General features: G+C 36.7%; 1 protein-coding gene across 4 annotated transcripts in view; it reads right to left on the bottom strand.

The window, feature by feature from the left end:
• Positions 1-24,596, bottom strand: part of GRB14 (growth factor receptor bound protein 14) — a 69,549-nt gene that overhangs the window by 15,162 nt on the left and 29,791 nt on the right. For all 4 annotated transcript variants that reach the window (XM_085227989.1, XM_085227990.1, XM_085227991.1 and 1 more), the window contains 3 exons: positions 14,432-14,588; positions 7,887-8,008; positions 5,921-5,995 (listed from right to left, as the gene is read on the bottom strand). In XM_085227989.1, coding sequence (XP_085084115.1) covers positions 5,921-5,995; positions 7,887-8,008; positions 14,432-14,588 — 354 coding nt within the window. The remainder of the gene's footprint in view (positions 1-5,920; positions 5,996-7,886; positions 8,009-14,431; positions 14,589-24,596) is intronic.

Raw genomic sequence — 24,596 nt, 5'->3', positions numbered from 1 at the left:
AAAAAATCTGCATCAGGAGTAAGACAGGAGGGGTTTAAAGTCTCAGGGGGATCAGCCCTTTTGCCTCCAGAACCACAGGTTTGAACCCTCACAAATCCTTGGAAAGTCAGAATGATATGGATGGACAGGAGTTAACTGATGCACTGAGAGGAGCTAATTCATACACTGTCTCTACTCAAGACATTTACTGATTTCTGCTGAGCCATTTTAGCCAGACACCGTCAGAGATCAATACAGCTGTCACCTTGTGAAGACCAAGTATACAGTTCTATTCAATCTGCAAAAGCACCTACTAAATTTGTCAACAGTGTTAACTGTATTCTAATTCCATTTAACATATTCAATTCTGTTCCTCTTTATTCATTAAAATTAACCTAAACATACAAACCTAGAACTTTTCAAATTTTATGTATGGAAAGGAATTCATATTATTACTACTCTCTTCAAGGAATTTTGACCCAAGCTGGCCTGTTGCAACATAAACAATATCTAAGTTTCAAGGAACAAGGGGCTTTCATGCTGATATCAGCAGCTTTCCTTGTTGTGTACTCCTCCTATCTGCTGCCACTTCCAGAAAATCTAAACTGATGACATGAAGCAACAGATTTCCAGGCAAGAGCCTGGCTGGCACCAAACTGCAACAAAATTACGAAGTGAATGTGATTTTGGAAGTACACCAAGTTTTTCCACCACTGAATAATGGCCTCCAACTCAAATAAACAGAGCTACTTTCATTTTTATTGTTTTCCTACCTTGCAGTCAGATGCATGTCAGTACATGTAGAACATCCCAAACTGATTAAATTCAGCTGTTACGAATGCAGTAATAAGGGCAGGTTGCATGTGACAGAGGAGCATCCAGAATATCTAGCCCACAACTGAGAATGCATTATGAGAGTTTCACTGCTATTTATATGAATAGTAAATTAAAAAACTAGGTACATCCATCTACATGCGCTGCTTTCACATAGCCATATAAAATACAGTTTAAGCTATTTCATCCACACTGTCAAGAAGGTCCCGCACAGTGTTCCAACCTGTTAATTTTCCCGTTTGCCATGTATTAACAAATCGACTGGTGAATACAACATACTTTTTCAGAACAGCCTTTAACTCCATAACAAAATTCAAACTGAAATTTTAGGATATTCTAAGATGGTCAATATATGTAAAACCAAAAGAGCATCTCTTTAGGTTGTAGTATCTTTGCAGAAGAGAAAATGAGTGCTTTACTCTCAGTCTGCATGAGCATCTTCCCGACAATTCCAGTCATAAGAGCTTCCAACCAGAAGCACAATCAGGAAAAACACATTTCTTATGCAGCAGGCCAGAGTGCAGGAATAATACAAATCTCAGCTTCAACAGTCACTTCTGTACCCGTGCTATCAGTGCTATCAAAGGTAGCAATATCGCTAGGAAAAAGGCAATTCTATATCCATCTTTCTTTCTATGACAGTTGAAAACTGAGAGAGAAAATGCCATTAACTGCACAAAAAAAGAGCGGAAAATATATTTCAGAGTGAGAACTGAATATATTTGATAAATATGTAAAACTAAATACAGTAGAAATCAAAGTCTTTTGATTTTTTTAATGGAAGTACATACAAGATTAAAGTCTATTACGAGGGAAATGGATTGCTGTTTATGCAGAAAAAGAAAATCAAGATAGGCCAAAAATCTGGGAAGTCTTTCATGTAGGTAAGTTGTTAGAAGAGTTAAAAGATGTCATGTTGCAGGCAAGAATTACTGGTTACATAACAAGCTGAAGTAAGTTTGTACCCTGACTCTCATGCAGTGAAATATCTAGTGTGATATGTGGGGTGTATCAAATGTCACCATGTCTTTCAGATACTAATATATGACAGCACCAAGGATTGGATTATTATTTGATTTGCTCTACAACCAACAAGCTTAAAACCAACCTGAATAACAAACAAAACAAAATAAAGAAAAAAGAAAACAAAAAGAATGAAAACCAGTGGAACAGGAAAAACACTCCACTATCTTAAACGAATGCAGTAGCAAAAAATGCAAAAAATACTAGATGTCACTTGAAGAGAATGAAGATCAAAAGCTATGTTCTCAATGACACAACCTGTTTGTCTGCTTTCGGACACTGAATAATAATACCTTCAACTTTTTCAATGGAAGAATGGCTGCACTGGGGGAAGAGAACAATATTTACTGAGGTCAATGCTTCTCAAGCAGGTACACACAATTTTGAGAGTTAAATAGAGAAGCTGTTATTTTCCTAAGACTCTGTGAATTGTGATTTAATTTGATGACCGATTTCTTCAAAAATGCAATGACTGTTGTCCATGACCGAGTCCAAGGCTATTGGGAAGGCACAGGATTTTCTTCTGAGCATGCTAATAAATGTTAGGGTCACTAAGTATGGAACTGATACTGATGTGCATTATTTTCTCCTTTAGACTTCAGTCATTCTGAGGGTTTAGACTGGGAGAAAGGCCAGCAAAGCCTAGTGTGCAAGATGGCAAAAGGGAATGGGCAGATTAGAATATGTCTGGAAACTGATAAAAGACTGTAATTCATTGCAGAGATATTCCAGTCTGAAAACTGTACCAGAGTCAGACAAAAATGATCAGGAAAAGAGGGACATGCTGCAGCAAAGGGCTTATAAAAGAATGCTTCTTTTGAATCTTGAATCTTATGATTCAAGAATGAATCTTAAACCCATAAAGACAAAAAAACAACTAAGAATATGGAGAATGAGATTGAAATACAGAAGGGAATAAGAGGAAAGGGCAAAAGGGGAAGACTGTATTGGTAATTCTAACTTCCGCAAAATTCTGAGCATTTGCTTTTGTAATTCTGTTCTGTCTTTAATTTATTTTTTCCATACGTAATGTTCAAGTTTTATATTTGTTCAGGAAATATATATGCTACTTTCTCTAATATATTTTACACCATGTGAAAGTTTTTTTTTCATTGCTTTGGAAGATGGCTTGGACAGGTGCTATCTACAATAACTCTCTAATGTACTTACATTATACATAAAAAGCTATTAGAAAGAAGTCATGAAATTGGTCAATATGAGTCTTGAACTCCGAACTTCAAGTCTAGCTACAGAACTTGAATAACAATCACATCTATTCAACAATCAAGAAGGAAGGAATAGGTCTATTATTAAAGTGAAAGGAGAAAAAAAAAGCATAAATGCCCAAGTAACTTCAAACTTCCATAATGAAGTTGTGTCATCACTGCATTTAAATGTGACTGACATCCTGCATAGTGCAAAAATTGGTAAATATTAAAGATATTTAAAAGTACAAAATTGGAGAAATTTTATTCTCAAAAGAAATGTAAAATTTTGGTCCCATAAAATAATTTTAAAGAAAAAAATTATTTACTTCAGTGGGGTTAGGATTTCAGCTAACAATGAAGAACTCAGTCCTGTCAACACTGCCTATGTTTTGCTGTCTATTCATTAGGAATGCTGTCTTGAGTAAGAATCAGAAAGGATCTAATGCATATATTAGTGCACATCCAAGAGCTGCTCCAAGAAGCAGACCACATTTTAAACAAGCCACAAGTCCTATTTAAAATTACACGCAACAAGTTTCATATCTAATTAAACCAAGTGAATGAATTTGTTGCCCACCTACGAGAGTTACTAATTCTCACACAAAACAAAAAATATCAACATATAAAAATAATAGAATATTTCATTGTCATTGAAGCCTCTGATTAAAATCTAAATATTGCTCTGATTTTTATTTTAAGGCATCCTACATGCAAAAATAACTTAATGTGTATTCCAAATAACCCCAAGTGACTACAACTAGACACGTGCATATGCAACAGTCCCACTCTAAGCAATATAATCACATACTTCTTTACTTTTTAAGGCTAAAGATCTTTATAGCCAAGATTAAAACCCCATCTTGTTACACATAGATATTTGGCGTACTTCAGAACTAGTGATTTTATTTAGCACATGCTAAACAGAGAGGAGGCAGGTATACATTTTGCTTTTCTTTTTTTTTTTTAAATGCCATTCAGATGTTCTGATTTAAAGTCATGAGACAAAAATACTTCCACTTTTGCTTTCAATGAAAGTCAAGAAAATCATACTTGAAAAACATTTTACTTGCTTACAGGTCAATCCACAAAAAGCTATAAAAGTATCAGAAGTGATTTTTTAATCATTTGTAAGCACTGATTTGTTAAGATTAATGTCTCTCTTGGTACCTGACCAAGGACATCACAAATAATAATGCAAGACTGTTAACCTGTCTTAATGAAAGTTTCCAAGGAAATAGCAACCCACTGTAAACTATCAACTGAAGAGCTTCTGCTGAAACAAGCATGGCAGCTACAAATCTGAGTAGGTATTTATGTCTACTAAGTTTTGTTAGCCCAAATGCAATTAAACACGCAATACAACATACAATAGCAACAGATGAGGGATCACAAAAAATTTGTCAAACTTCACAGAATTGGATATATATATGGATATATATATTTAGAACAATTCTCAATCTGATCTACAAGCCTTGCACATTTTCCATGTATCACATATGTTCTGTTCTGAGGGCTGAAAGAAGTTCTGTGCAAGGGTATAAATGGCAAACAGTTTCATCTTAAAATACTCAAATATGAGATTGTTTGCAAGCAAAAAAATAAAATAAAAATTCTCACAATAAAGGGGACAAGATTCGATGACTAAATTAAATGCTTGCATTAAACTACATAATCTATTTGCTGTGTAAACAGGAAAAGTGAATCAATTTTTATCAGATATGCAGCATCTTTTGATGTTATAAAAATTTTATTTAAGTTCATAAAAATGATTTAAGTAACAGTATGCATCAATTACATTTTATGTGGAACTTTTTAAACTACATTTGGGCATTATCTATTTGTTAGCATCCTCTTTTTTATATATTAGTATATAGAACACATATAAATATAAAATATTTTGTATTAAATATACATATGCATATATTAATACATAAATAAGAGAATGCTAGCAAATAGATATATATTAGCAAATATATGTATAAGGATATAACTATTCAGTATAGATGAATGCTTTGAAATTTAGTTCTTAAATGTTTTTCATTTACTGGTAGAATGTATTGTATAGATGCACAAAAAATATCTTTTTATTTCCATATTACTTTTAGTTCTACCTTAAAATATCTCTTCTTATGTTGCCTTTCCAATCATTCTTTATCCCCAAAACTCACACACAGAGTTGTTGTCTTAAGACCAGTGAAAGTTCTTCTATTAATTAAATTTCCTAGTGACAAGCAAACAAGAGTGATGTGTATGTTTCCACCTTTATTACTCATTTTTCCCCTCTTTCAGAAGTAAGATGATGATCCCTGATATGGTCATTCTGTGAAATTATTCCCACTGTAAATTAAAATCTTGTGTCCACTTAAAAGATGACTAACACTGAGTGACCTACCATTTTTTTTTGTAAGGTTACAGTAGCCTTCAAGCTAACAAATCATACTAGTCAGTCTAAAATTTCTACTCATTAAGTTCAACCATTTAACTCTTTTTTGTATCTATTTGTATCATATTACCAACTCCTCAGTATTCTAGTGTTGTGCTGCTGTATGTGATAATTATTTCAGGACTACAATCTTCCAAGAAAACTGCTTTACCTGAAAAACTCAACACAGGTACTAATCATTTTTCTTTACCGCATTTTAGCCATTTTTATGCTATTTGATTCTGAAAGAGGGTGCCAGTTTCCAAGTATAGTTATATAATAACTGTCTGGAAGAGATACTCCATATTTCATAAGGAAAATAAGTCATTAGCCATGTTTTGAGTTCCACAAAAGCTACCAACAGATCTTACAGTGACAAAGAGATATGCTCACCAAATATAGACAACTGTGAATTCCAAAATATAATGGTTCATGTCCTCTAAATGTTACATACCTGTAATATCCCAGAGTGTTTTACAGCTGCATTGGTCTCACTTGAAAAAGATATCATATGATCAGGAAAAAAACTCTGCAATGACAATAATTTGTATCACAGTTCTGTCAAAAATCAATATTAAACTTTGTTTCTCTTATGGATGTAAAAAAATAAAAAAAAAAGCTTACTTCAGTATCCTTCCTAAATTTGTGACAGACTATGTATTCTTTGCTGAGTAACTTAGAAATATGAGAAAAAGCAAGAGGGTTTCACACAGCAGTGCAAGTCATATTGCAGTACCTAGCCTTTAGTGTTCTTCTAGTAGTAATTTCTACTGCTGTTGACAAGGAAGACTTGCCAGGGGCTTCAACATGCTACAAAGTAGGGATGACACACACCAACATGCTGGAAAACACACTGTTTTCTATTGTTTTTATTATACCAGAATCTTAGTAAAATATTTTATAACTCCTGTGAAGAGAGAACAAGTCCTTTCATGTTTTTCGGGTTTTGTTTTGAATTGTCTATTTGGAATCATATGGATAAGAATGAATACTGAAATATGACTACACTAATATGGAAAGGTTAAAAAGTCCACAATTAAGAAAGTGCCAATTTCATTATCAATGGAAGCACCAGTGGTAATTTATGGCACAGACCTACGGGTGCTGAGGTTCAATATAACCATGCAGGTATGAACCTGAAGAGACTGACCGTTACTAGAGTTTTCTCAAGGCTTGGGAGGTTTTGAAGCTAACACTCCCTTGATCACCCAATGTGCACTAATTTTCATTTATAAGGAAGTTGAACGACTGTTAGGGTTCACTCATATTAACTCATTTCTAATAAAGCATTCTTGCTACACTTGGTACCACAGCACTCAGATCAACTCAACAGGAATAGCAAATGCTTTCATTAGGCACAGCTACTGGAGGTATTCACAGCTGCATGCTTGCCATGCTTCACAGCAGGTTCTGTTCACTGGTTAAACAATACACATATATTTACTCTTTGAAAGCTTCTCTAACTATACACTAACTCAAACTTAGAATTTTTCACTAGTATAATGATATCTGTTTGACATGGAAATACATGATTTGTCCAGAGAAACACGTGTGGAACAAGAAAATACCCTCAAATCTCTTCTATATTTTGCCGCATCAACATTTACCTTTTCAATTACATAATTTAACTTCCCTTCAACTTTTCACCTTTTAGTTCCTCATTCTTGTTTGCTATTTCTCTCTTTGACATCTGAAACAAGCTGTATAAGAGACAGCATTAGGAGCGGTCCAAATACACTGTGCATGTGAGTAACCAGAAGGTGAGTTTCTCCTTCTATGCCAGTACTGCTTCCGTGGCCTTTGCCATCAAGCAAGGAATGAATCAACAGTGTTAACCTTTGCCACATATTTGAGTTACAAGTTGTCTCTGCTCCCTTTCCATTCCTAGCAAACACTAACTTTCACTTCACTTTCACTTACTCCTAATAGGTTATGGCTGCTTGTGGCCTTTTGTGTCAGTTGCCATTTAGCTGCAGCTCAGAAAAGCTGCCATTGGGCAGTGCTGGGCCATAACATTTAATTTTCACTTTAAAAATAAAATAATCTTTTCTACAGATGCCCCTCCTTGTTTTGCTTCATTTTATACTTTATATTTTGTTGCCACATGATGGAAACTTCACTCAACTTCAAAAAATTCTCATTTTTGTCATAGGTCTGTCTGCAAATTTCAAGCAAGTTCATGTCTCTCACTTTGCACCTCCCTCAAAAAAATAAGTCACATATTCTACAATTGCAACAAAGTTATTGGCCAACAGCTACAGACACTGCAATATATTCTTATGCTCTTTATACACCTTCCGAATCACTCCTTTAAATTTACATTACACTAACAGCTTTGCAGCCTACCGGTGCGTAACAGAAAATGCTATTTTGCAGCAACAGCAAGTACATCACTTCATATATAAGATGTTATGACTTACCACCGGATTTTTAAAAAATTCATATTTGACATAATTTTTTCTAAAATAAAATTTGTTTTCCTCTTCCATCCCCCAGTTTGACTGGACTTCCATCACTAATTCATGGTCTTCTATAGCTCTTTCTATTAAAAAAAAAAAAAAGAAATAAAATCATGGTATTAATCCAGCACATAATCTGCACCTAAGAGCACAACAGCAAAATGTGAAAACACAGAGGTCAGATAATTAAAATTACGTATGTTACAAAACATTAAACAAGTAATCTGAATACAGTCCATTAACTAGGTCCATGTTACACCAAGTTATTGTTCCATTCCCACTGAATCACAGAATCACAGAATTGTAGGGGTTGGAAGGGACCTCTAGAGATCATGGAGACCAACCCCCCTGCCAAAGCAGGTTCCCTACACCAGGTCGCACAGGTAGGTATCCAGGCAAGACTTGAATATCTCCAGAGAAGGAGACTCCACAACCCCCCTGGGCAGCCTGTTCCAGTGCTCCGTCACCCTCACCGTGAAGAAGTTCTTACGCACATTCGTGCGAAACTTCCTATGCTGCAGCTTATGTCCGTTTCCCCTCGTCCTGTCTCCACATACCACTGAAAAGAGACTGGCCTCACCGCTATGGCCGCCACACCTCAGATATTTATAAACCTGGATCAGGTCCCCTCTCAGTCGTCTTTTCTCAAGGCTAAACAGACCCAGTTCACTTAGCCTTTCTTCATAGGGGAGATGCTCCAGGCCCGAATTGGGCCCAGCTTCAATATCTGAGGTAGTTCATGTTAGGGTTGTTTTTCTTGTTTGTTTGCATTGGTTTGTTTTTCTTTTACACAGGGTCAATACCACTACTCTAACCAATCCACGTGTTCCATGCAACAGAATCCAAGCAGCTCCTGCCACATGCTGTCCAGGGCAGCAGGAAGCACATCATCTCAACAACTCATCTCTGTCCACCCTGCTTGGGATATCAAGAATGTCATTCTGACACCTTCCTCTAATGCAGCATTCATAAATTGTAAACTGTCCATAACATGGAAAAGATGCCTTCTTCCTTGGACCATGCAATGTTTTGAAGCATTTCTAAAACTGCAGATGCACACAGGGCATTTCAGCATTTTAATGCTTTCGCACAAATCAAGGATACTTTAAGAACTTTAGCAGGTGTAGCACTAGCATTCAAGAAACAAAGGGTAAAAGCCATGAAAAACTAAAAGGAAAACAAAACAGACATCTAAAGTCTACTAAATGACTCCTAAAATGTGCAGTTTGGTTTAGCAGCAGATAAAAGGGAATGGAAGAAAAGACAATTCAGTTGTTTGTACTTTATGAGCATATTGGAGAAGTATAAGAGGTCAGAATCAGTATTCTCACTATTTTAGACTGCTCCTGCAGCACATATTCTTGATGGAATTTTTCAATTGTAAAGCAGTATCACATGCATTTAAGGGAAGACATAGCCTAAGAACCTTCCTGTAGATGTGCTGTGCAAGTTTAAGGGCTGCATACTCCAAGTAATGCAATGAGACTGCTCACAGTGTAGATCTAAGAACAAAACATATTTCTTCCCGCCAATTATGGAGTTTTGACATCCAATTCTGATCACACTTTCAAAGGGAAAAGACAATTAAAATATATTATAAAAATCATGCAACTCATGCAATTTTCTGATCACATTTCCCAGATTTCATTTCATTACCGTAAGAGATTTATGATACACTTTAAGTGAATTCTGATGCTCTGTTGCTCGAAACTTTTTAAAAATTGTGAAAGAAAACTTAGGCTAGGAGGTAAACTAGTGTTGTTGAGTTTGTTTAAGCTTAATTAGGCATAACATGAAATTAACATAATAATAAAGGCAAAGTTTTTGCAAGTGGTCCTTGCTAAACAAAAAAGTCAAAAAGAGTTTGACTTTCATAAAGTGCAGCATGTACAACCTTCTAAAAAAATAATCAAACCTCAAATTTGAAATATCGAAAATTAATTAAAAAAAAAACAAAACACAACAAAATCTCTTTGAACTACAGCATCCTTTTACTATCTTCTCTTGCTTCCTCCTTCATCAGTCACTGCTTCATGCTTCCACACTGTGAAGCCTGGTAAGTAGCAGCCTGCTGTAGCCTGCAAATCTATGGGTTTCTTCAGGAGGTTTAGAGACAGTATGCTCATAAAGGTAAATTTTACCTCAATACAAAAGTATCAAGCTCACTACTAGCAAAAGACAAAGTACACATATGATCTACATAGCACGTGGAAAAAAGTTAAACCTCCATTGAATTTAACTTATTCTTTAAGGCCATAAAGATGATTTAAAGATCCTATACAAAACTTACATTTTGTAAAAAGACCAAATGAAGCAAATCAAACATGCAGCAATTCAGAAAACACAAAAAATTCCCCCCCAAAATACTGAAATTAAGCAGAGTATTTTAAAAGTTTGGACAGGCTGTTCTATTCCAAAACACATTCTTCAATTGAAAGGGGGAAGAGACACTAAAGAATTGAAGACCTTACATAAAAAGAACATTTTTTTTTCTTTTCAGAGAAAGCTCTCATCTAGGATGACATTTAAAACTCTTGAATGCTTGGCACTGTGACATTTAAGAAAATACCATTTCCTCAAGAGTTACTTCTTGGTACAAAAATAAGACATTCTGCATCACCCCCAATGGATGGGTATAGATGCTGTTGTTTTTTTTATTTTTAAGGTGTAACATTACAGAATATTTTACAATTTATTAAACTCGTTTTGATAAAGGAAGTGAAACACTGATCTAGTACACCCCAAAACACAGTCCCACAATCAAATTACTAAATGTTGCCATGAGGAAGCTGCACACTGGTTTCATTAGATCATTTTTTTCTCTTCCAGCTGACTCGAGTGTTCTCCTTGTCTCTCTGCTCTCTCTTCATTTTCACTGTGTGCAACACAACAACCACCTGCTACAAAGATCCTTCTTAACTGCATTAAGTAAATAAAGCACACGAAAGAAGGTTCAATACTGAAGTGCACAACAGAACAAATTTCAAGCAGTCCCCTCTCTAGCTACCCAGCTGAAGGGAAGAGGTGGCGAGAGAAGCAAAATAAAGCAGGAAATGCTTTTGCCCCATACTATTGCACAGGTAATGCTTTGTGTGATTTCCCATCTGGGGAAACCAAAAGCCTTCCCACAAGCTGCCTACATGAACGCAGACAGTGAACACAAACGAGAAGAGAAAGGCAGTTATGTGCCCGGCCAAGGGACTCTGGTCTACCCAGGGGAACCTCAGAAGACGTCTGTTGAAAAAGCAACAAGAAAACTGCTCACTTTCACAATATTCTCACTGGAAAAGGAAAAAAAAAAAAAAAAAAAAAGAAGAAGAAAAAAATCAGGTTAAAGAGTATTCTCTTTGCAGAAGGAAACAGCTATGGAAACGGTGCTTTCTTTTTTCACAGCCTGCCTTGCACAGTGAATGGCAATGGAGGCGGGATTCGGAGCCGCTAGCTACGACACGGCTCATCCAAGGCAGGCCCCAGCTGCCTCCAGCAGTCCTAGGCGAGGTGGAGACAGCACCTCTGAATTTAATCGCCTGGACTACCAGGCCACCTCCCCGAGCACCGCGCCCGAATCACGCAACGTACAGCGCTACAGCAACGGCCGCTCCACGGGCACCGAACCACCAGCCCGGCTGCCGCCCACCCCGGAGCGGCGGTGCGCGGAGCGCGGGCGCCATCCGGCGGCCAGAAGGGGCGCGGCAGCGGAGAGCGGCACCGCAACGCCCCGAGGCTGCGGAAGCCCCGGCTCCTCCACGCGGGCGGCGGGGAGACATTCTCTGCGGGGCGTAACTTTCTTCCTTCTCTTCTAACCTCCACATGAGGATATCTTTGCGCACAGATGAGGATACGCTTCAGTGATGTAATTAATGTCTATCCTGATTAAAAGCAGAACGCTGTGCTTAGCTCGCAATCCTATCTAATTCAACAGCAATCAGACAGATGTTATATGTTAAAGAAAATGTTTGCTAATCGATTAATTAATCTTTTCATTCTGGAATTTACACTGACACGCTTGCTCACCCACGCTTCCAAACCCAAACTCATACATTTAACTTGGGAGCAGAAAAGGACTGTCCACATTTCCACATGGATAAAACTTAGCATAGAATAAAAAATAGCAGACAGTTCAAAACTAAACCACCATTTGATAAATATTTGTTCACACTATTTATCCAGTACTTAAGAATAAGCTTAATGGAAATCAAAATCAACACAAAAATCCCTTCAAACAAAAATCAGTGTCACAAATATAATTCCATTATTATTCAGTATTATAAAAAGAAGTAAAGCTATCTCAGGTTGTTCCTCTCCTTGGCCAATAGTGTTGAATTCCCATTCTCACCGTCTAGGAAATAAAATTTCTTCAGAAATGAGCACTTCACTTCTTTCTAAACTTATGCCCGAAGCAGCTGGTCTGCCCAGTGAATGCAGGTCTGCACACCTGCTTGCCAGCTATCACAAGAGCTCCACAATCATGGGAAAAACAATTTCACTAATGATTTGATACTGAAATCTCCCAGTAAATAGCTCAGATTGAACAAATCATGCTATTTGATGGAAAGCGTACTCTGCAATTAAACAAACCTGGAGAAACAATGCCACTATTACTCTGGCATACTTCGTCAAAAACGAATTCTTCAGTAGTTCTACACACTACTTAGAGAGCAGTCACACTATAAATTACAGAAAACATTTCTAGTATTTATACAGTAGTGCTGTCTAAAGCCATTTTTATACTCCTTCTTCTGTAGCAGTCAGTCATTTACAGTCTCGATTCAGATTTAACACTGACCTTACTCTGAGCTGGAAGCATCTCACAACTGATACATTCCGTGCAAAAGGTTATAAATATCTTTGAAATGTTACAAAGCATGAGAAAAAAAAAAGAAAAAGAAAAAGAAAAAGAAAAACGTTTGTGGCTGTCTTCATAGGATAAAGGAGCAGAAAAGGGCAAAAAACACTTTCAGCTTCTGTAGTTCGTCTTTAAAATATGGCTGTTAAACATAATACAGTCTGAGATCACAGTCAAGTTTATTTTACACAAATGCATGAGTTCAGACTCATGCAGATTCAGTTAGATACACATGCAGTGAGAGAGTTTAATAATATGTTTAAAACATATTTTTAATGTTTATTTATTTATTTTTATTTTGAATAGACAGTACTGCAGTTACCAGGTATCAGTGCTCTCTTCAGAGAATTAAAACATCCAAGGAGTTCTCCAAGTATTTTAAAATGCAGGAAGTCCCCCATACACTTCCTTCTCAAACCATTCCTTGCTCTAGTATTTGCTGAGTCTGCCTATGAGGTTGCAGAAAAAGTTTTGGTAACTCCGGCACAGTGGCAGAGCTTAAAACTAATAGGAAAATGTTGAGTGATAGGAAATTCAAAATATGCATTTTTATGGCATGAATCTTGCTAGATTTTTCTGATGTAATTTCCAATCAAAAACCAAACACAACAGAATCCCAAATAGTAGTACTGTGAAAGGAAGTACAACCATCTGAGTATCAATTTAATAATACATTTTGTAGCAGGCTTCTTAATTCATCTTTTGCTGAACACAGGCTTTCCTGTGTCCTGTATTTTTCACATCTTTGCAAACATTCCTATTCTCTCTGTATTTAACTTGCCTTAACGTGCTTTATACTGCTAAATTATTCTATATATATTCTCATATATTCTATATGAGAAGAAACAGAAACCAGAAGTTAAAATTATAGTCATAAACTGAAACCACATATTAAATCTTTAAATTGTATGTCTGCGCAATACACATAGAGGTGGGTTGTTTTTTTATTTTCCTCTCTAGGAAAGCACTACTGGTATGGAAGGAATTCAAGGAGTTTCATTTCTAGCAACTTAGAATACTAAGCATAAAAACACTTCAGCACAGTTCTCCGGTCTGCAACTGTAAGTTTAGAAGAGTGGTTTTGTTTTGCTTTTTCCCTGGACCCTTCCAAAGTCACAATAAATCTAGCAAAACTGGTCACACTGAAAAACAGATAGCCTTCTCTGATGTTGTTTGTGAAGACTTGAGTTCTACTGTCCAAAAAGGATAGCACAGAGTGACCATTTTTTGTCCTTGATGTCAGAGATTTCACTCAGACATGCTGGGAATAACAAATATTTTATTTGCAATAAAAATATCCCACCTCTTCCTAGAGATAAGCAGCAAATACCAGTGAAAGGGGAAGAACTGCCAAAGAAAAGCAAGGAAGAACAAGGAAGAATTTGCAAAGAGAATCTTAATGGTCATTGTCTTCAAATCTCTCTTACCAATGCAGATGAAGCAGTGTGAAACACTATCACACACTCAGCTTACTGAAATGCTATCAAAAAATAAGGGAAACAGAAACAACATCTCCTCCTCAAGAACAAATTCACACACACTCTTTCATCTCTTTTTCTCTCCGAGCTTATTACAATTACAACTCTATGTGATTAAAAAAAAAACAACAAAACAACTTTATTTACTGTCATTTACTGTACTGTTGTACAGAATGTCTTACCTAAGCCTGTATGAGTAAGTTCTTCAAACAGTGTCCAGTTGTGATCATCAATATAGTGGTTCTTCAATATCAACAGCTGACATACATCCCTGGCTGTTATATCACTTGGGATTTCCAGAGTTTTGCTACTGTCATCTTCACTGTACACTTTAATTACCTGAAATAAATTAAAAAAGCTGAAATATCCATAAATTTAATCTTCAGTTTAGAATCTACAGAATAGATTGGTCCATCCATTTTAAAAGAGTTGTAATGGACTGATAAATAATCTTTTATCAATGACATAGATGATGGCATCAAATGCAACCTCAGCACGTTTGCAGACAACACCAAGCTGAGCGGTGCAGTCAATACACTGGAGGGAAGGGAAGCCATCCAGAGGGACCTGGACAGGCGGGAGAAGTGGGCGCATGAGAACCTAATGAGGCTCAATAAGGCCAAATGCAAAGTATTGCTCTTGGGCCAGTCAATCCCAGGAGTTTATACACACTGGGCGAAGAACCTCTTGAGAGCAGCCCTGAGGAGGACTTCGGGGTCCTGGTGGACGAGAAGCTGGACATGAAACAGCAGTGTACGCTTGCAACACGGAAGGCCAACTGTGTTCTGGGCTGTATTAAAAAAGGAGTAGCCAGCAGGGAGAAGGAGATGACTGTCCCCCTCTACTCGGCTCTTTTGAGGCCCCATCTGCAGCACTGCGTCCAGGGAGCCTCCAGTACAGGAAGGACATGGAGCTCTTGGAGAGGGTGCAGAGGAGGGCCACTAAGATGATCAGAGGGCTGGAGCACCTCTCCTGTGAGGAAAGGTTGAGGGAACTGGGATTGTTTAGCTTGGAGAAGAGAAGGCTCCGGAGAGACATCATTGTGGCCTTCCAGTACTTGAAGGGAGCATATAAACAGGAGGGGGAACAGCTGTTTAAGAGGGTGGATAGTGATAGGACAAGGGGGAATGGTCTTAAACTGAGACAGGGGAGGTTTAGGTTGGATATTAGGAGGAAGTTTTTTACTCAGAGGGTGGTGTGACACAGAAACAGGTTGCCCAAGGAGGTTGTGGATGCCCCATCCCTGGAGGCATTCAAGGCCAGGCTGGATGTGGTTCTCGGCAGCCTGGTCTGGTGGTTGGTGACCCTGCACATAGGAGGGGATTGAAACTAGATGATCACTGTGGTCCTTTTCAACCCAGGCAATTCCATGATTCTGTGATAAACAGCATACTCTTACATAAACTAAAGAAGAAACCACAGAGGATAAGTAATGAAACTGAAGGACTCTACGAATGCAGAACTATGGAAGTTCAGAGCTAGTTAAGAGAACAGCAATTTGATTCAAGATGCTCACAGTTCTGTAGACAACAGAAATAGGACATGCTACAGAACTTCAAGTTGTCACTACAAGAACTGGAGGTATGAGTTTTTGGGTTTTTTTTATTTTTTTAATTGCACATATACACAGATATAGAACCAAAACCATCGACATGGGGAACAACTACCACATGGAGACCAGGAAAACAAAATGTTCTGAAAGATGTACATGCAAAAAACATAGTACAAGGTAGACAAATGTATTGGTTGCTTTTTTTTAATCTCAGTAGATTAGAAGTTTCTTTATTCTATTAAGAATGTTTGGTGCAGGAGGAGGGAAGGAGACAATACAAACTTTCATGACGTATCTTTGTCATTCTGACTATTAAATTTCAGTAAGAATTCAACATAGGTTCACATTTTATAGTCCTGAAGAGTTGGGTATCCACTAAGTTCCTGAAAAGGTGAATCTTGGGCTGAACCTTCTTATGCTTAGTTTGAAAACAATAGGATGAGGAAATCTTATTGCATACCAACTGCTGGAAAGAAGGCATGTTAATTTAGACATTGTTTGTTTTGTTTTGTTTCTCTGAAGGAAACTGAATCAGTGAATCAGATTAAGCAGATTATTCACTTTATCATGGAATGCGTATCTACTGAAATATGCTATATGTCCTACCTGAAATCCACTCAAAAAAACTAAAAACCTTTGAAAGCCTCTCATTAAGTCATAAATTCATTCTTTAAAGAAAAATGTTGCATGGCAGGATTAAATTCATTTCTTACTAAACTAATGTTCACTTCAAGTATCGAATGAACACTCAGCCACAAACTGCTGTCCTAACTTGTTACTGTAACTCCTTATCTGTTTAGTGCCAAAGTTGGTGGAAATATCAGCTGGGAGTTATAGCAGTACTTCCTGGCACTTGATTTCCTCCAACTAACGACAAAAATATCCCCCACCAAAAATTAATTTTAAAAAACTTAAATAGCAAAAAAACAGACCTGTTCACACATGCTGTCCTAACATCAGAACAAGAAAAGTGGACTCCATTTGAAAATCACTTACATATCAAAGAATGTTTTCTTACTCTCTTCACCTTACTCTTCTCCAAAAAACTGCTTTTCTTTATGTAATCACATATACAACAGTTCTGTTCAGACTTTGGCCCAGCACAGCAAATCAGCATGAAGTCCATGATGTTTTTCTTTAATACTTCAGCTAACAAACAGCTAACAGCTCAGGATTTCCACATGGGGTTCAGCCATCCTTCCTATGACACTGATGAAGTGGTGAAAATCTCTCTCTGATCATGAATTGACATCCTCAAAGCAGAGTCCTCTACAGAAAACAGTCAGACCTCAGAGAAAGTCAATCTAAAGTCACCACCAGCCTAAGCTACAGCCAAGTACTTACATTTAATAGAAAAGGCAAAAAGACCACACCAATATTAAATTAAGCATCAATAATAGCAAAACTACTGTGGCTGATGGCTATGATTGGTTTTATTTGTTTTGTAGGCTTTGGCAGCATTCCTTCCATTAAACAAGTTGGACTGGTAACAACACAGTCTGCTGGCAGCATGGCTTAACCCATACACAACAACTTACACCTCTATGCCAGACACACAAAAATTGTGGTCTGCTGATAAGGATAAATCGGCATGAAGTATATAAATTCCTGCAGTATTTACAAGAATTCAGAAGTATGGCTGAGTACACTGTGAATCGGGTGGTGGGCAGTACAGCTGAGTAGACAAAACAGCCTCCCAGACTAAAGCATGTCCTACTCTGGAAAGTACGAAAGGGCAGGGACAGCTTCATTAGTCTCTCTGATAAATCTGGGTCAGGATGAATCTAAAGAAATTTCTAGTCTAAAGCGCCAGAAAGGAATGACACTATGGAAGGGGAAAATAAGACCAAAGTGACTTTCTATGTATTTCTCCACATGCTTTCATTTATGCCAGGATGAGAAACCACTGGCTAAGGAAACTGCCAGTACACACCAGCAACTACGGTTTTCTCCTGTACTCATCAAGTTAGGTGTTGGGCTTGTTTTACAGCAAGAGCACGTACAGCCCATGCTGAGGCCCTTGATGGATGATTTTTAGAGAAACTCTTTCTAAAAGGGTTAAGAGTAGCAGTGCAGATGACTAGATTCTTATTGCTGGAGAAATAGAAAGACTTTTTAAAATGCTGAAGGCAGCAACACAAGTCATGATAATGAGGTGCCTGCAGCCATTCAGCTGGGGGAAAGGAAAGCCTTGGAGGTGGCCTTGGACTATAGCAGCACAGCTAAAACAAAATAAAATAACAACAAAATAGAAGAGTTTGTATTCTCTGAGAGTTTTCTCACTTAAGTTTCTCAGTATAGGGATATAAATCCTGTGCAAGTCTTGGACAACTGATCACCTCAGCTCATAGCTATGACATGTGCTGTGTTGTAAAATACATGCTTTGCAATTTTTTCCTTCCTTGCAAAGGATTCAAATGTATTAGGAGACAACAGACAGGCAGTTACCTGAAAGACCCATCTGAACTTTTTTTTTACAGTTTTAGTTTAATGAATTGAATGTGATGGTGTAAATCTCATCATTTAGAGTAACCTTCGAGGGATTTTAACTAGAAAAAGTTACTCAATCCACATTTTCTGCTGTGTCAAGTGTAAGATTTGCTGGGAATGTACTTGTTCCAAAGGAAGTGAAACACATGAAAAAGGTTCAAATCAACTTCCCGTTCTTCCTTGCAAACTTACATACATCTCTTCCAAAAAGTAGATCATTAAAGTCTTAAAAGACTGTGCTAGAGATGCAATTATGTTAACCTCCTATAAAGATAAGAATGCTTGAGTGGGTACTTCTTTATTTTTATTACCAGTTATCATTATACAATAGGTTAGCCAGTCATCCTCTCTCTCTTTCTTCTTTTCCCTGAATTTTTTCTCAGAAAGTAGCACACAGGAAAAGAGCTGCTATTTGAGAGCAAGTTAATATTACCATTGTCATTACCATGCACTCTAAAGCTTACTCCTAATACCAGCTATCGAATTTGCTTCGACTATAACTATTAGCAGACTGCAAGAAAAAAAGAGGCTGCCTCAGTCATGCTCAAATTGTCTTTCCTGTCTAATTCATAAACACAGTGATTTTAGCCCTTCCCAAAGGCTAGGAAAAAAAAAAAAAAGCCACTAACAGTAAGCAGCCCCATGATCTTCTTAAAAAAGGAAAACAAAAATCTGGGCAGGACAAGCATCAATAATTTTCACTGCCTGCAGAACTAGGCGAGGAGGTACAACTTTCCTATGCATCTTCTTTCCATTTTTCAATATTTTAAAAGTCAGTCGAATTCCCAGAAGTATGTGCAATTCATATTTAATTTCTCCAAATATTCTATTGCTAAGAAATCTTGCTTCAAAATAAAACATATTATTCTTTTTTACTCATCGTCTTAACTCAAAATGTAGAATAAATGTTTCAAAATTGAACTTATGATTTAACAAAGAAGAGGGAAAGAAGACACTGTTGTAGTAGAAAATCAAAAGAAAAAAAAAATAATCAGAAACTGCTTAAAAGAAAGAGGTAGAAATAAAAAGGCATATAAAGCAATCAGTGTGGAATGACCAAAAAAAGGCTGGACTCTAATCTCTCAAGTTTTCTTCCACACTGAACCAACTTTCCACTACAATAATTAAATAATGTGTTGCATAAACTTTTAAGACAGAGTGTCCAAGTCTGATTCTTCAAAATTTTCAAGCCATCTGTTCTGGAAGTTCCAGTCTGCAGAAATGACATAAACATATGGAAAGACCATACCCTATATTGAGCAGTTTCAAATTTCAAACTCTATGTCCTGACGTGTGAAAAAGGCTAGGTAGATCCAACAGAAAAAGAAACGTAGAACACATGGAGTCTGCATTTGGGTGCCTTCATCAAATGACCTGACAGTTACAGGACTCTGATCACTCCTCGATAGCCATTAAGACAATGGATGGTCAAATATCAAGCCACTTTTATAAATAAAGACACAAGTATCTAATTTGAGCTTGTAATTTTTACATTTTTCCCCCATAAATAAGTAATTGTATATTTTATACTTACATAAAAAATTTCACTCAAATTTATATAAAATGCACGGTTATTGTATGCAAAATCAGGGGTCTTATCATCCAGGGTGCTGGATTTCCCCAGAGTTCCTACTAACTTCTGTCAGGCTATTTGCCTGAAACATTTGCTCTCCATCCGCTAACCTTCCCCCCCTGCTAGATAATATTTTTGTTTGGTTTGGTTTTTTTTGTTTCTCCCACTTATTTATCTTGGCAGAAGGCAGGGGAATTTGAAGTTCATCTGAACTAGAAAGGAAGCACTAGGAAACTTCTAGCATCTTAAACTATTTTATGACTTCTAGCAGTAGGTTTTTAGAGACCCTCCTTTTAAGACAACCAAGAAATTTTGAATTCATTGAAGTACTTAAGGACAGATTAACTCATAACTAGCTAGAAAGAAAAAAAGGAAAAAAAAGGGAAAAAAAAAAAGTTTGTGGTAAAGTTAACTACATAAAAGCAAGGCTTTCCTCTCAAGTATCCCAGCATGCAGTTAAAAAGCCAGTGTCCAGCATTCGTCCAAAAGGAGAATTTCTAGGATAAAAGGATTCTTACAGTTTGCAGAAATCTACATCTGCCATTTAAAAAAAAATTATGAAAAAATGCACAGCTATAAGATGTAGCTGCCTGTTGCAAAGCAATTATTTTCTCTCTTGCTGCAAAAACCTTCAAAAATTTGTCCTGTAAGTGTCCCTGTGAGGAAGAGACACATAGAAATGAAGCACAGACAAAACAGACAGAGAATTCATTAGTATTTTAGGCATGCATATCTAAAATTATGGTCTTCAAGCTTGTGATCTCTCTTCTGAAGGATTGTTCAGAATGCACTGCATGATTTCTGTGCAGACCAATAACTGTGTACTGGGAAGGCAGGAATTGTCACTCAGTGACTAAGCATAATTACCTGCAAGCTTGTACGCAGAAGACACATCTGAAATCTAGTATGTTACCCACAAACAAAGTCATGTGAAACACTGGTCACATGGAATCCAGACATCATACTTGAAGCAGATTATAGCTTCAAAAGGCAGAAAAACATATAGATAGTAGCATAGATTATACAAACATAACATTTATACCTCTATCATGCATGGACTCCCTATATTTCTACCAACTTTAGGGAGGAAAACTTTGAGATACTGCCAGCAACATTTTCTATTCTGTAGCTCTGAAGTTCTGAAATGCCTTGCTTTTTTCTTGAGACATACAACAGAAATACGATAAAAAAAAACAGACAAGGCAGAAAGATTGGACGCTTTAGAAGAAACATGAAATGAAAATGCCACCTTTTACAATAGCACTATCAGAAGTTTTAAAGGGAAGTTGAGCACTTTGTACAACATAAGACATACAGTGAAGACTTGGGAGAACCACCTAAAGACACTGAAGGTAAATCAAGACTCCAGATACAGAAAACAAGGACAGTAAATACCAAAAAAGGAAGCAGTCACCTAAAGGAGAGGGGATCTGTTCTAACATGTGAATAAAAATAAACTTTCTACACATTTATCTGTTACTGAGTAAGCTACAGTCCCAAAAGTTGTAAAAGATTAATAATCAGCCGTATCTCTGTCTAGCAATGTGACCACTGTGCCAAGAAAGGAAGAGTAGTCCAGGAAAATTGCCTGGTTTTCCTATCACAATGTAAAACACATGAAATATTTCCGAGATCTATTGAACAACTATTCTGTTCAATACTGAGTTATTAATTAATTAATTAAGACACCACCACCAAACACATAACCTTTTAAGTACTAATGTGATAAAGTAACAAAAAATATTTGAGATTTCCAGTAGGCAAAAAAGTGCCAATACTAAGTTTTAAAATATTCATTTTTCATCTGGGTTTCAGCAAGTCATTATTAGTCCTTCAGTTTCCTTGTAGTATATGGGACATGGGAAATTAAATGTGTTTCTGTACAGCAGAGTAACAGATTGAACTCATTAAGATTTGTAAAGCATTTACACTTCCTCATGACTACTGCCTTAGATGTGTAAATATGTTGTATTATATAAAAAAAAAAGGTTAAATTATGCAGATCTTCAAATTATAATAAGCTATGTACAGAAATATGCCAGCAATGTTCATTCAAACAAAGTTATGACAATCGCATTACGATGTTAGAAAAAATAACGGAATGAGGACAATGTTGACTTGCAATCATCTAAAGACAACGCCAGTGAAACAGAAGAGAAACAATGTTTGAAAGACAACAATCAAGTCAAAATAGTAATATCATTATTTAATCCTGAAGTTTATACATACACTTCTTTAGAAGTAAAACCAGCTATAAATAGCAATAAAAGCTACAAAATATTTGAGATTTCCATATAAAATTGATCAAAAGGGAAGACCTAGAGAAAGCAGCTTCCACACTTTGGACAATTAACTCATAGTACAGCTATTTTTAGAGCAAACAAGTGATATTCTTAAACTACGGTTGGATGGTGCTTTGCTCAGTTGCTATAATTAGACCATTAAATACCAAAAATTACATTGTAAAGTTCATCATACTTTAAATAGGAACTACAGTAATAAATAACATGCAGATTAAACACTGAAAGTGAAACCACAATCAGCTATCACCACAATAAACAAAGAGTAGCAAATGCCAAGGAATCTACTAAAAAAAATGTAATAAAGTCCTTAAAAATGCACAAATTTATATAGAAAGTGGACAAGGCATACAGGACAATTTATTTAAATAAAGAATCTCAAATTATCAGGTTTTCACACTATGGATACCCCAAAGAAAAGCAGCTAAAAAAGCATTTCAAGTACAGCTTGTAAAGTGCATACAAATAATTAGGAGTTGTGAGGGAATTTAAACAACATGGATAAAAATAAATAATAAAGTTCCATGGAATAGCATTACATTATTGAGCAATGCTCAATGTGTACGTTAACATTTAACACGGAATCATCTGAAAATACTCCTAGTCATGAGAAAGGCTAAAGTTTCCTTGCTCCTGTTCCTCTATGTACCACTTATTTACAATCAGCTAATAAAATGTATATCCCTTTTCAACCTAAGTGAGTGGTACATACGGATCTCTGGCTATTTTAAACCAGTACATAGATATGTAGATCTTGATTATGGAGTTTTACACTATCTTATCTTTTATCCTATCTTATCCACTAAAAATATATGAGGGCAACTCCAAAAGCAATGTATCCTGTTTCATTATGGTGGCCCACAGTCCGAGAGGTAAATGTTGATAGCATGGCAGTAGAGGTTGAACTTTTCCACCAATATTCTGTTACACTTCATTGCCATATGACAGATGGCAGCGGAGGGGCAGTCTGACAAAATGGTTTCTAACGTGGACTTCCGTGAAACAAAGGTGTGTCACTGAATTGTTCCATGTGGAATAAATGGCACCCATTAACATTCACTAATGCTTGTTGAATGCTTATGGAGACCAAACAGTGAATGTGAGTGCAGCGAACTGGTGAGCAGTACATTTCAGCAGTGGCAACTGAGAGTCACCTCTACTGGTGCAGGGTTTTATGACTGTGGCATACAGGCTCTTGCTCGTCACTGATGAAAATACATATCTACTGGTGATGACTATGCTGAAAAAGAGTGTTTCGTAGCTGAGAATTTGTTCTATTAAATCGTGTTATTGAGCACTTTCAATCTGTTATAGTTTCCATGGAAATAAATAGGAGGCATTACTTTTAGCTTGACCTACATAAGCAAATGAAGACAATACAGTGAAACTTGAGCAGAATTCTCTAACCAAGGGGAACTAATTTTAAAATTCAGTGGAGAACATGACATAATCTAGCCTTAGAACACATACATTTGTAAGCAAGCTATCGTCCCCTAAACTTATGCAACACAACATCTGAATGTCAAAATCCCCATGCTCCTTTATATGGTTATGTCCAAACAACACAGTTCACAATACAAACATTAAGTTATTTAGGCCAAATGTACATGTTCCATGCCCTGTTATCCTCCTTGGGAGCTACCAACATTTCTTCCAAAATACATAGACAAGCGCTAAACTAACTAGCAAGGCACAAAACTCATCTTGCTAGTGGCTGTAAGTTTCGTATTTTTCCCTGGAAATCAAGTCCTTCATCACAAATGTTGAAAAGCTCTATGGGTCACTTTAAAGAGTAATATTCATACTGGACTTGATTATTGCATAGGGGTTAATAAGAGTGTACTTTTGAGCGTATTTTTCTTCATTAAAACTTAATTTAGTGCTAATGAAATATGTTAGACAAGTGGAGATGAACAGCTTGTAAGTCCTACTAGTAAACTTGTGCTATTTAACATCTTCAGTCCTTTCCTTCCACACTGACTCCTAAGTTTTCATTTTATATATTATAATAATTCACAGGTTTATATTTTACTGTTACTTTACAATAACAAATCTTAAAACACAATTATCATATGCTGATAGACAAATACCCAGTTATACGAACAGAAATACTAAAAGAACAGTTAGATGAAGGGTGGACTATTTGATGGATAAACAATTGGTTCGATTGTCACAGCTAGGGCTGTATCTAGGTGAAGGTCAGTGATGAGATGCCCCCAGGAGTCCATCCTCAGACAGGTGCCACTCAAAATCTTTATATTTAATAATAATATAAATAATAATATAAATCATGGGATCAAGTGCACTCTCAGTAAATAGTGGTGAAGTTAATACCACAGAAGGAACGGACACCATCCAAAGGGACCTGACAAGCTTGAGAAGTAGGCCCACATGAACCTAATGAGGTTCAACAATGTCAAGTGCAAGGTGTT

Source organism: Meleagris gallopavo, chromosome 7 (assembly GCF_905368555.1).
Source record: "Meleagris gallopavo chromosome 7, MGAL_WU_HG_1.1, whole genome shotgun sequence".
NCBI lineage: Eukaryota > Metazoa > Chordata > Aves > Galliformes > Phasianidae > Meleagris > Meleagris gallopavo.
Note: the sequence above shows the minus strand (reverse complement) of the source record. Positions and strands in the feature narration are given on the sequence as shown.